This window comes from Typopeltis vanoorti, chromosome 16 (assembly GCF_054136105.1).
Source record: "Typopeltis vanoorti isolate ZY-2024b chromosome 16, IOZ_Tvanoo_1.0, whole genome shotgun sequence".
Classification (NCBI taxonomy): Eukaryota; Metazoa; Arthropoda; class Arachnida; order Uropygi; family Thelyphonidae; genus Typopeltis; species Typopeltis vanoorti.
Genome location: NC_143564.1, coordinates 41,029,333 through 41,042,662, shown reverse-complemented (window position 1 = coordinate 41,042,662; position 13,330 = coordinate 41,029,333). Strand labels below are relative to the sequence as shown.

General features: G+C 34.3%; 1 protein-coding gene across 5 annotated transcripts in view; it reads left to right on the top strand.

Annotated features, from left to right (window-relative positions):
- Tmem131 (Transmembrane protein 131) overlaps window positions 1–13,330 on the top strand; it is a 704,637-nt gene that overhangs the window by 55,988 nt on the left and 635,319 nt on the right. For 3 of the 5 annotated variants that reach the window (XM_090406392.1, XM_090406391.1, XM_090406390.1), the window contains exon 1: window positions 2,113–2,297. The exons of 1 other annotated variant lie outside the window; for it this stretch is intronic. In XM_090406392.1, the coding sequence (XP_090262518.1) occupies window positions 2,162–2,297 (136 nt within the window). In that variant the 5' untranslated portion in view covers window positions 2,113–2,161. Of the gene's footprint in view, window positions 1–2,112; window positions 2,298–13,330 lie in introns of those variants that run through there. One more of the 5 variants, XM_090406394.1, reaches the window with a different exon arrangement.

Genomic DNA, 13,330 nt, shown 5'->3' with positions numbered 1-13,330 from the left:
TGAACATCTCTTTGATGTGGAGCATCAGGTGAAGTCAAGGGACGTCCTCCGAACAACAGTCCAGAACCCAGAACCTCATTACATTTCTACATAAAGAATGGTACAAAATTTCCATTGATCTCTATCGTGCGCTTGTGGAAAGTATGCCCCGTAGGATTGTTGCAATTATCGCAGCGAAAGGAGGTCCTACAGCTTATTAAGGTGGGCGCCATGGCTGATTGTTCTTCACACTGTGGTGTCCGTCGTTAACTTCTTTCCAAGCAGTGCGCACGCACGCACGCACACACACACATACAGAGAGAGAGAGAGAGAGAGAGAGAGGAGCCTTGATCTCGCAAAAATAATGAATCGCTAATAAAAAGCAATATATGTGCTTTATGACTGGAGGTTGCTCTCCTTCTTAGTAGTATGATATGGTGGCGTCCCATTCAGATACAGGGCTGCCCCATGGATAAGAGGTGCCTTTGTTCAAAGTTATATTTCAGCACCTACATAAAATAGAATTTATTATATATATGTATATATGTAGTAATAAATTTTGTTATTCTCTAAATATATGTTATTCTCTAAATATATTTTTAATATTTTTGTGTATTATTTATGCTGTGTAATTATTACACTTCTTGAAACCATAATGAGCTCATGCTCTTGGGTTATACATTGGATTTCATTGTTGTACAATTTTATCATTTTGGAAGAAAATTTAAATGAATGGGTTGTAATGACATGCAAATGATAACTCAATAATAAATAAAATATAAATTAAAAAATTATAAGGTTAAGGTATTTATCATCTTGAAATGGCGCTCCTCCTGATCAGGAGCCTTTGTGCTGGCACAACCTGCACGCCCGCACAGGGTGGCCTTGTTCAGATACCTATTTAATCATATTAAATAAACATCTTAAGTAGGGAGGTTAACTTTTACTTTTAAAAAAAATGAATTTTCTTTCTTCATTTTCGCAGTTTACTGGAACTCTGATTCTTAGTTATACTAATATCAGGGGTGTTTGATTTCAGACTAGTTATCTAGAACTGTTATCAGTTATCATTGACATCATCAAATAAGAAAAAAAAATATAGCCAAATAAGAAAAAAAAACTTAAGAAAAGTTTCAAAAATTTAGTTTATTTTAGTAAAAAAAAATTAGTTATAAGGACATTATGAAAAATGTTGAAACTACGAGAACCAGGTAATCGTCTAGGATTTGGTCATCCTGTGGAAGGCCTGCAAGAAAATCAGAAAAGGAGAGGGAAAGGGGCAGCTGAAAGCAAAGAATTTGTGCCCTCCTTTTCTTAGATTTTCGGCTAGATATCCCCCACCCCTTTTATCTTTTCTTTCCTGTTTCTTAGTCCTTCTAGCTAATAATCCATTATCATTGACTGAGCAATGATGACCCTCCTGCATTATGAGAGACAACAGCCACAGGTGAGTATCATTTCATTCATGTAACTTTACAAAACTGTGTTTTAGAGGGTTATTGTGAAATTAAACATCTTTACTATTAGTACAATTAAGGAAATCAGACTACGTGGCTGTAATTCTATAAAAAAAATAAGGCAAATGATATTTATTAGCATCATTCATTTTTTTTATTATTATTTTATATGTTGTCATAATGATTACATTTTCCCTTCCAGAACTTGGCCATTCCCTAATTTTGATTACCCTAACGCAATGTGTCCATTATGCCTCATGCAGAATTTGACTTATCGATGAATGAGTTTTTCTCTCTCCTTTTCTTTCATGAACAAAAATTGTTTTTTTTTTCTTTTCACATTTGATATTTCGAAAAAGTACATTCTGTAAATTGTGTATTATTTCAGTATTCCTTTTAACCCTTTAGTTTGTTTTCTTAATATTTCGCTGCTGCCAAACTTCGATAAATGTGCTTATTACAGAACTATTTTACTTTGTGTAAATCCTTGATTATCCTTTCTTGTTTGGTTGTATACTAACTTTTACAAGCTATGGGATGAGATCTAAGAACAGATAAAATGTAATAATATGAACAATCATTCAAAACAACGGCAGTTTTATTAGTTCGGCTGAATGAATACGAAACTAAAACGGAAACAATGTTGCTTGTTTGGAATCCAGCTGCTCGGACTCGGTTCAATCAATCGTCGAGGTCGTGAAACAGAGAACGCTAGCAGTAACAGAATGGCGCGCATGAGTGTATCATCGCACTCTCAGAGTGGGAAGATGAGACCACAGAAAGTTTTCAGGTTTTTGTTGTTATGCAATATTTTAGATGCAGTATACAGGGTTGTACAGGCAGTAGATGGACACACACAAGGTATTTCATGAAATCTAATTTTCTCTGTAACCTAAAGCGACCCATATATTGCTTAGTTTTAATTTGCGTAAGCCTAGTTTCCCAGGAAACGATACTCGTTTTTCTGTGCATCTTCGGCTTCATCCGTGGAGTGAAATATATTTCCTCTTGGCAAAGCGAAATGCTGTTGTGTACACCGTAGAATATTTTTGTATAAGATCGTAACTTTCAGAGCATTGCTAGCATCATCGTGTTAAGACAATTCTTTGATGTGTTAAATTTTCTTGAACCACGACTGCTGCAGACGTGAATTCCAATATTCTGTTATGAATTAAAGTTAAAGTGACATTGCTATAGTTTCAGTATTTACATTTTTACTGTTTTATTGTAACACGACAAACTATTCGCGTAAGTATAGACATATTTAATATTAACACCCTGGGACTTTCAGATGGTTCTCAATTGAAGTAGGTGGAATCATAAAGCTAGAAGTTATGGAATAGTACTTGTACTATTGAAATCGCTACTTGCAGAACTTCCGGTTCATATCAAGTACTTCATCTATACAGAGGCTTTTAATTGCATTATCGCTTCTTAATAAATATTTCATGTATTCACAGTTTCGGTGTTATTCAATATTTTAAATGCGGTATATAGGGTTGAACATGGAGGAGAAATGCAAGATATTTTATGAAGACGTTTTCTTCACTAAAAGCCAATGAGTTTTTATAACTCAAGTCAGCTAGCCTGCATGCATACAGTATAAGTGTAATATAACGTGCAAAATTTAAAAAAAAATCAATGTGAAATTATTTAGAGTCATATCTAAATCATTAATCACGTTTTTATACAGGTTAGACCAAAATTCACTGGGATACAATTCTTTCTACTGAATTCGACATCGGAAGGGGGGGGGATAGTCACATTATTTTCTTTCTCTCTCTTCATGTGTATGTTTGGGGGAGGGATCATAACGGAATATTACCTTACTTTTGACACTTTACTCTTGTGGCAATGTGAGCAGCTGTAGAAATGTCTAGATACATTTCGTTGACAAGAAAAAAGTGTGACCGATGTGTACAAAACTTCTCCAGGAGAAGTTTTGTACACATTAGAATGTCTCAACTGCAGGAGCACTCCTTGCAATACAAATCATATCCACTGAGAACTGCACTTCCTGCCATGTTTAGATGATGGGGGGGGGGGTGAGTGTTCAGTATGTCTCATGTTGTATTAATTGCCTGATATTAAATTAAACTTGTGAAGAAATTATATTCTTATTTAATCATTTACCCAAGTATAAGTAAACAAAGTTTTCACACAAAGCATCTTTATGACTAGGCTATTTATGTATAGAGGCTGAAAAGTTCACATCAGTTGTCTTAGCATTCCTTAATGCAAAGCACATATCCTTATGGACATGTATAATGCTGTGCATTATGGGAAAAATCACTATCCAGACCATTTTCAGCCTTTATTAAGGTCTTATTATTGGGAGCCAGATCCAGAAAAGAAAGCAAGGTTGAATTAAAATTATTATTAAAATGCTCTGAGATAGATATGGAAAGTTTTTCATTTGTTTACACTTGAATAAACAATTATCCAAGGATGAGAATATTATTTCTTGGTAACTTTTAATTTCATTTCTAACCAAGTGGAAAAAACTTGTATATATATGCCTGATATGTTCAGATCCCAAGTCTTACTTTTTGTGTTTCTTACAATTACACTGAATTCTTATAGTTTGGTTGTATGTCTGGTGATGGGGAGAGGAGGACTTGACACCACTTTTGCTTTTTATCAGTTGAGAATTTCATATCAAAGTAGTCATGTTGTTTTTACTTTTTTTGGGGGGGGGGAAGAATCTGGAATACTACTGGATTTTTGACATTGTCCACTTATTTCACTGAGAAACAACTGTAGCATGGCCAGATACATTTCCTTTGTTGTTATCAGTTCTATAAAAAAAGTTTGATAATGTCAAATATCAAACTACACCATAATTCACCTTATGATTGTTGCAGACATATTCAAAAACATGACATAGATTCTCAGAACCTGAATCCCTCTTGGGAAGATTTACTTTCCCAAAGTTCAAAATCATTACGTTATCCATAAACAAAATTTTTTGCAAGTATCCGTTGTCTAGTCATATAAGCAATTCCTCTGTAAATGTTTGTGTTTGGTGTGGTTTGTCGTCTTTTTTTCCAGAGTAGAATATGCACCCATTTTTTGAAATTGTCTTGTGGAGAATTCAATGTAATTGTGCATGGTATTTGAGCTTGTTTTTTTTCTTGGCTTTTTTTTCAGCATTGCAACAGAAATGCTGTCTTTAAGAGCTAAACTGTTAATCACATGTGCATGGTTAAATTCTTGTCTCTTGATCCCATAACATTCTTATTTTCTAAAAAAAAAAACTTTATGGTGCTCTTGTATGGTGGAGGCTTGGGAAGATTCATTTTGAAATTTTGTTGAAAGATTGGCTGACAGATTTTGTTTCAAAGAGTGCATGTAATTTTCTCTTGTAACGTGATATTCCATGATTCCCAGTTCCTGCAGAGACATCTAATGGTGGAAAGATGACTTCAACTCAGTCTGTGACATAGGTCACACTTTTTTTTTCTTGCATATGATAACATTATTTTATATTAAAAGTGCCCAACCAAGAAATTGGCCATCCTGTACCTGTGGTATGTATACTTATATAAATCAGCAAGTAAAAAAAAAAAAAATCTTGAATGTCTATATATATACACGAGGGTGATCGGAAAAGTTCTTGGCCTAACAATGAAAAAACGAATTTATAATTTCAAAATTATTTTTATTTTTCAACATAATCTCCCTTAAGACTAATATATTTATTCCAGTGATGCTCCATCACCATTATCCCGTCCCTGTAGTGATTCTCAGTAAGATCTGCAAAATACTCTCTACAGCTGCAATCACCTCTTGATTCAAAAAAAAAAAAAAAATGCTGACCAACGAGGAAGAGTTTTAGTTTTGGGAAGAGATAGAAGTCAGAGGGAGCCAAATCTGGAGAATAGGGTGGATGTTCCAACAATTCATAGTGCAGATCCCTTAATTTTCACATTGCCAAAACATCTTTGTGGGCAGGTTCATTGTCCTGATGAAACATGATTTTTTTCTTCTGCAAACCGGGTCTATTCTCACAAATTTTTTCGTCTAGTCTGGTTAAAAGATCGGAATAATATTCCCCAGTTATTGTATTACCCTTTTCAAGATAATTAATAAACAAATGCTTTTAGCTTCCCAAAACACTGATGCAATGACCTTTCCTGCTGATTCCATCAGCAGGAAATGCTCAGGATTTTCAGCAGGATGGAATGCCTATAGTCCCAACAATTTCATGCACTTTGGCTCACCGGTCATCCAACGCCATATCGTGCACTTGATGAATGATTTCTGGTGGTGTTACACTTTTTGGACTTCCTTCACGTGGATTATCGTCAAGGCTGGTATGGCTACATTTAATCTCAGCAGCCCATTTCTTAATTGTTGAAAACAAAAGAGAAGAGTGCCCATAAACTGTTTGAACTTTGAATGAATTTCTTTTTGCCTTAAACCTTCTTTTACAAAGAATTTTATAACTGCACAATACTCAATTTTATCAATTTCAAGGGATACAGGCAATACTTCTGCTTCAGACAGCTGTATAAAACAAACTACTTGATAGAATGACTTGCAGTTTCACATGGATGCTTATGACAGATGAACCAACTTAGAAAAAAAAAAATCTTGCTGATAGTGTTGTCATCTATGGTCAAGGCCGAGAACTTTTCAGACTACCCTCGTGTGTGTGTGTGTATATATATATATATATATATATATATATAAACACATACACTAAGGGAAATATGAGCATACTACAAATCACAAAATAAGGATGGTTCCATGTGTCATTTGAATATAAATCCTGTAACTTTTTGCATTTATAATTAAGGGTGTTAGCATAATTTTACAATACTTTCATTAATTTTTTGTGTTTGATATTGCTGTAAATGTAAAATTCTTCATTGAAGCATTCAGGATTATAGCTAACTCTGGTTGGTAGCAGATAGCATATCTATTCTCTAGCCAAAAGGCTGTCAGTTCAGATCTTACTGTGGCATGGATATTTGTGAAAGTTATATGGTAGATAATTTTTGTTGCCCAGTGTGAGACCATTATCCTGGCCTGTGTAATTGTGTAGTTATTTCACACCTTTTATGGGTGTGATTCACATTAGATATTTTAGTATGCTGACTATTAAAAGACTAGGCATGTGCTACTGGATAGACTTTTATCATTGTACTTGACTAAACTAAACAGCATAATCATTTCTTTTGAAAAAATTTTAGTATTGTATTCTGAGTAGTGTAATTTACTTTGTACTCTTCCTTGATGAGGCTGCATGCCTCCTTTTTACACTTGACAGTCTCTTATTGAATGTTGTATTATTACACGACACCACTAAGAGATCTTGGGAGAGTACTCCACACAACCCACCCTCTCCACTACTTAATCCTCACTTTGCACATAATGGCACTAACCGCCACAACATATAATGCCATCTACTGCCTATTAATAGTATTTTTTGTCTGTCAGTTATCTGATCATCTGCAAATAATAGTGTATTTATCTTGTTATTCTAGGAAATTTCTATACCTGGATTGTTTAAGGTGTTTCACTGTATTAATATTTCATTAATATAAATATTGAAAAGTGTTGGAGACAGAGGACATCCCTGTCTTACCCTTTGTGACTGATTTACATGCAGGATTAAAAACTCGAGTTTCCTGGAGAAAATTTGCTCCTTCCATATGAGATCCACTAACTCACCTTCAACTGAAAAAGTTAATCATCATCATAATGCTAATTATGGATATAGATCATATTTGTCTTTTACAGTCTCATTATCCATCTAACATCCTTTTTTGAGGTCTACCCGACCTTCTCTTTCCAGTTGGTTTATAGTTTATTATTATTATTATTCAGGCCTCCATGGAGTCAAAAGACTCATCATGGGAGGTCCTTCCTAAGAACATAAAGTCTGTCAAGACTCATCGAGGTGAGGCCCCCCTAAGAAACACAAAGTCTATCATACCACTCCTTAAATTCATTGACCGTTCTCGCTCTCACCACTCCATCAGGCAATGCATTCCACGGTTCAACCACCCTCCACGCTAAGAAACCACTCCTCACCCTCTTGCTCACAGTTTCCTTTCATAACTTCCAGGGATAGAAGTTACGCAATTTATTTAGGATATCGGGTGTTGGCCATTTGGTTTACATGTTCTATCCATTTTTGTTTATAATTTTGTTTAGTTTTTCTTTTATCGATTATGTTTTTAGTTCTTTTAAAATATCTTGGTTCCTTTTTTGGTCTAATAATGTATATTTTGCAGCTTTTATTATTATGTAACACCTTCAGGGAGTCCACAGACTCATCGAGGTAGAGCATCTACTCTACAACTCTCCATCTTCACCAACCACAACTACGTCCATCTACGTCAACGCCATCTACTGTTGACCACCACCACCACTAGTATTTTCACAGACAATTGCAAACATCCATTCCCACAGCGGGATTCGAACCCGCAGCGTTTTGGCAGGAGAGCGGATATGCTAACCACTTAGCCAACCAGGCTTGTATTTTTCTATATTTTTTTGCAGTTCTTCTCATAAATCTCATTTCACTTGTTTTTATTCTTTGTTTATCTTGTTTGTTTATTGCCCATATTTCATGCCATATAATAATGTGGGACTGCTGAAGTATTGAATATTTTCAAGTGTGTTTCTTTTTGTACTATATTTGGATTGAGTGTTCTATTTTTCAGGCCTATAATCTGTAAAAATTTTGAGGTTTTTAATTTTGCCTTTTTCTCCTTCATATGATATTTCACAACTAAGATAACTGAAAGTATTTATCTCTTGTATTATTTTATTATTAATAACTATTTTACTTCTAACTGGAGTTTGTCTACAAAATGTCATTGTTTTATCTATGGATATTTCACATCAAACTGTTCTACTATAATGTTTAAATTATATATTGCTCTTTGTAAATTGTCTTCCTTATCTGATATCATTAACTGATCATCTGCAAATAATAGTGTATTTATCTTGTTATTCTAGGAAATTTCTATACCTGGATTGTTTAAGGTGGTCCACTGTATTAATATTTCATTAATATAAATATTTAAAAGTGTTGGAGACAGAGGACATCCTTGTCTTATCCCTTGGTTTATAGATTGTTTTTCAGGCATTTTTTCATTTATTTTTATTTCATTATCTTTGTATATATTCAATATTGCATGTCGTAAAATATTAGGTATATTTATTCTTTGTCAAATGCTTTTTCAAAATCTATAAACAAAATATGAGTTTCTAAATTAACCCTTTAACTGCTGATTTTATATTCTACTGACATTGTCCCATGTGCTGAATTAATTTTGCAAAAAAATTTATAAATAAAATTGATTAAAATTCATACAAGTAAGAAGTCCGGACAGCATCATACATTCTTGATATACACTTGTTTACTCACAAAAATGGCAATTATAGTGTTTTATAAAATTTGCATCATCTGCAAGGGGTGTTCACTTGAGGGTGCCATTTTTTCCTGTGCTTGAGTTAACTCGACTGTAGAAGTTAAAGGGACGTATGCTGCACCATTGTAATAATATGCTGTTCATTTCTCTTTATTTTAAGTGTCTTTATTTTTTCTCTATACCTTACATACCGTTATTCTTAAAATCTTCATCTCATCTCATCTTCCTTATACCCTCTTTTACCTTGCGGTGTCGAGGGTCCATTGATCATCGGACCTCACTCCGTTTACAGGATAAGGTGGTCAGCCTTATGCCCCGGTGTATCCTATGGCCTGTAGTGTTGAGTTCTCAAGGCCAATTTGCCTGCTTTGCGGGATGAAAACCCCCAGAATAAACTGGGGAAAAAACCCTGCTGTCCACGCCCAAGACTGGCTAACTTGGCTATGGCCGAGGAAGATCCTTCAGCTCCTCACGTCACTGACAGGAATCGAACCTAGGACACTCCTTCCCCAGGCATATGGTTGTGAAGCGCATAGCCACTAGGCTAACCGCATGGACAAAAATCTTTATCTTTATACTTTATTCTAATTAGCTATGTGCACTTTCTCTCTCTGGCATGGACTGGATCTTTCTTGCTTATATTATTACGTACTAAGTTTATCTACCCTTCGCACTACGAGTCTTATGCCTAAAATACCAGAAAAATTATTTAATTTAGACTGCGCCACTAATATCATTTAATTAGCATAAAACTCAATAATACGGCCAGCAGATTTCTCTCTCTAACACAAATTCCTTCAATAAAACTTTACACAAACAGTCGTGGTCTATTCTTTTACTTAACTTTACGCTTCAGCTATCTCACTTAGTTTCCCACTCACAAGTCCGATTTATTTAGGAACAGTGCAGTTGTAAAAATAAACAATCAGGCAGCACTCCTTTAACAAAAAAAATCAAAACACATTTTGATTTTTTTTGTTAAAGGAGTACAAATTTAGCACAAATTAGAACTTTTTTACTTCAATATTAATTAATGTCTTTAACTCAAAAACCTATTAACTCTCTGCTTACAAATTCAACTTATTAAACTCCTAGTTTACTTGCAAAGAGGTTAGAGTTATTTTTATAATTTTTATATCAACTTCCAATATGCCAATCGATTCTCTTAAGGACACTTCTTATCACTATTAAACAAAAATCTTAAATGTCCTTCTATAACAACTGTAAGAGTAAATATACAAAAGTGTGTAACTTACAAAGGCTCTGTATCACACATTCAGTCAAAAGAAAGTCTCACCAAAAGTTTTATGGCAATTCTTTTATCTCAGATCTTGAGCTTCCTTCAGGAAATTTGGCTTCATTAGTATCTCATCGGAAAAATAGCGGGCTGTAAACAGTGACCTGTGGTACTCATGCAGCTCCGGCAAAATGTTGTTCTCCCATGGTGAAAAAAAGAAAACTTCCGAGTGAACCTGCTTCGGGTAATAGATTGTAATAGTGAATAGATCAGCAGCAGTATACCACATTGGTGGAACTGTACTCCAGAAGATTGATGAGGCCAGGGACTTGGGAGTGTTGGTGGATAGGGAGATGAAGTTTAGGGGACACATTGCAAAAGTGGCTAAATCAGCTCATCAAATCACTTGGTTGCTGAAAAATACTTTGACGAGCAGAGACAAGCAAGTTATTGTTCCTCTGTACTGAGCCTTGATAAGACCTCATCTTAACTACTGTGCCCAGATTTGGTCACCTAGATTTCTTCTTGATGGGGAGGAGGTGGAGAGGATCCAGCGGCAAGTGACCAAGATGATAGCAGGTCTATGGAATGAACCTTATGAGAACAACTTGAAGATTTGTGGGTTGCAGAAATTGGTTGATAGGCAGAAAAGGAGAGATATGATTGAGACATTCAAATTGCTGAAGGGTTTCTATAGGATTAATTCAGAGGATATTTTTGAGATCAGGATTAGTGGTGGGAGAACTAGGGGACATTATGAAAGCTGGGCAAGAGTGTGGTTAGCAAGGGTGTTAGAGCTGGGTTCTTTACTTTTAGAGTGGTAAATGAGTTGAGTAAGCTGCCTGAGTCTGTTGTGGGTGCTATGACAGTGAATTAGTTCAAGACAAGGTATGGTAGATACTGTGAGAATGTCAAATAGTTTTGTGGACGTGATGTTTAGGGCCTCCCTTGATGAGTCTAAGGACTCCCTGGAGTCACCCATAATAATAGTAATTTACATTGCCTTTTCTCCTCTATTTTGGCTCGCCAAAAATGCCTGGACGACTGCTGTCTCAAGTAGCTTGAATTCCCGCCTCTAAGAAACTGTAATTGCCATCAATTGTCAACCGGGATCCCTCTCTGGCCTGGAAGTTTTTCTCCGGCAATTGGAACTTCTCCTTTCGGCAACTCGAAGCTCTCTCTCTAGATTGGAACCAGGAAGCTCCTCTCTGGCAAATGCTGGAAATGGGGTGCTCCATCTGAGGCCTCTGGAAACCCTCTCTCTTGTCTAGAAGTCGTCTCTCTCTCTCTAGCGATGTCTCAAACTGGGAAGCTCTCTATGCTTGGCTCTGTCCCTTTTTATTATGCCTTCTCTGAGACATCGCACGAAGTTTGTAAACCCCAAAGAACTCTGCATGACTCTTTCATCTTCTTTTAAGCTCGGCCTGCTTTCTGTTCTCCTCCGCTTTCTTTTGATTGTAAGTTGCTGACCATTGGAAAGTTGTTTGAACCTTTCTGACTGACTTTGGAGGTATTTATGCACAGAGCTTGTAAGTCTTTCTCATACACAAAAAAAAAAATCATAAACAACCTTTCTTATGCCGTTATGTAGAGCTATTACATAAAGTTCCGGCGGCAAAACATTGCCTTGTTTTTTAACACTGAAATATTCTTATTAAAGGAGTATATACAGTTAACTTCCGAAGGGTTATTTACAAAAATATCTAGTACAAAATATAGAGAGACAAACAAGTTATTTTTACAACATTCTCATGGGACTTGACCTCTGTAAAAAATCGATGTAAAGTGCTTCGATATTTTTAAGCTACATTGAATAATAAAAAGCTGCATCCGTTGTAGAGCATGCTTTTCTAAATTCATTTTGACATTCTAATAATATTTTTTCACTATTTATTTTTAATTTTTCATTAAATATTCTACTATATATTTTGTAGCATGTATTCAATAAACTAATACCTCCTGTAATTACCAGGTTTTGTTTTATCTCTTTTTTTTTAATGTAGGTATTACTATACTTTAATTCCATTCTATTGGTATTTGTTCATTTGTATATATTTTATTTAAAAATGTTAATAATCTCTAATTAAATTTTTTTTCCAGCAAATTTATATAGTTCAGATTTTATCCCATCTTCTTCTGCTGATTGGCCATTTTTTATTTTATTTCGGTTGCCCTTTAATTCTTTCATTGTTACATCATTTAAAGTGTTTTGTAAGTTATTGCTGTAATTTTTTTGATGTTAGTATTATCTGTCCAAAGATCTGTGAAGTAATCCAAGAATTCTTTTACACCTATTTTGCAATTTATATTTGCAGTTTCTTTTATATCTGCATTCATGTGTTTTAGTATTTTATATGCATTGGGTCTTATTTTGTATATGTCATTTTCTAGATATGATACAAATTTTTCCCAGCTTTCTCTGTGTGCCTTTCTGGTTTCTCTTTAGGCTATTGCTCATCCTTTTTTATATTCAATTTCATCTTCTTGTTTTTTGCTACTTAACCATCTTTTAAAGAACCAGCTTTTTATTTTCAATTATTGTTTTCATTTTATTGTGCCATATATGTAATTTTTTATGATTATGATGTTGTGTGTTCCTAGACTTTAATATGCTACTGATGTAATAATTTCTTTTTATATTATTCCATTCTTTCTTGATGTCTTCATTTTCTTGTATTTTTTCTAAGTAGTTACTTATCCTCTGTTGATATTAATTTCTTATACTTGAATCATTTAATAGTCTTACTTTGTAATTAAATTTTGTTTCTCTAGTTTGTTTATTTTATTTTTTTTTGTATTTTTTGGAATTTTGTATTTTTGGTGGAAACCTTAGTTTTGTCTGCATTAATAGTGATATGTGTTAATTTCTAGCCTTCTTCTGACTTTAACATCTAAGAAGAGGTTTGCTGCTTTTTCATTTGCTATAAAGTAGTCTATTATTGATTTTTGTCCTCTTGCACCCCATGTATATTTTTATGTTTGTAGAATGTATATATTATTTTTAAATTATTATATAATCAATGAGTCGCTTTCCATTTTTGTTTACTGTTGGTTCTCCAAATTTTTCTATATTATTATTAATTTTTTTTTTCATTCCTATTCTGGCATTAAGATCTCCGGCTATAATTATATGGTTTGTTTTATTTAATTTTTTGTGTATTCCTTGTAACAGTTTGTAAAAGTAATCATTTTCTTCTTCTTTTCCTTCTTCAGGGACATACAACTGTAAGCTCACTTGGTAAATTCCAATATTTAGTGAAATATTG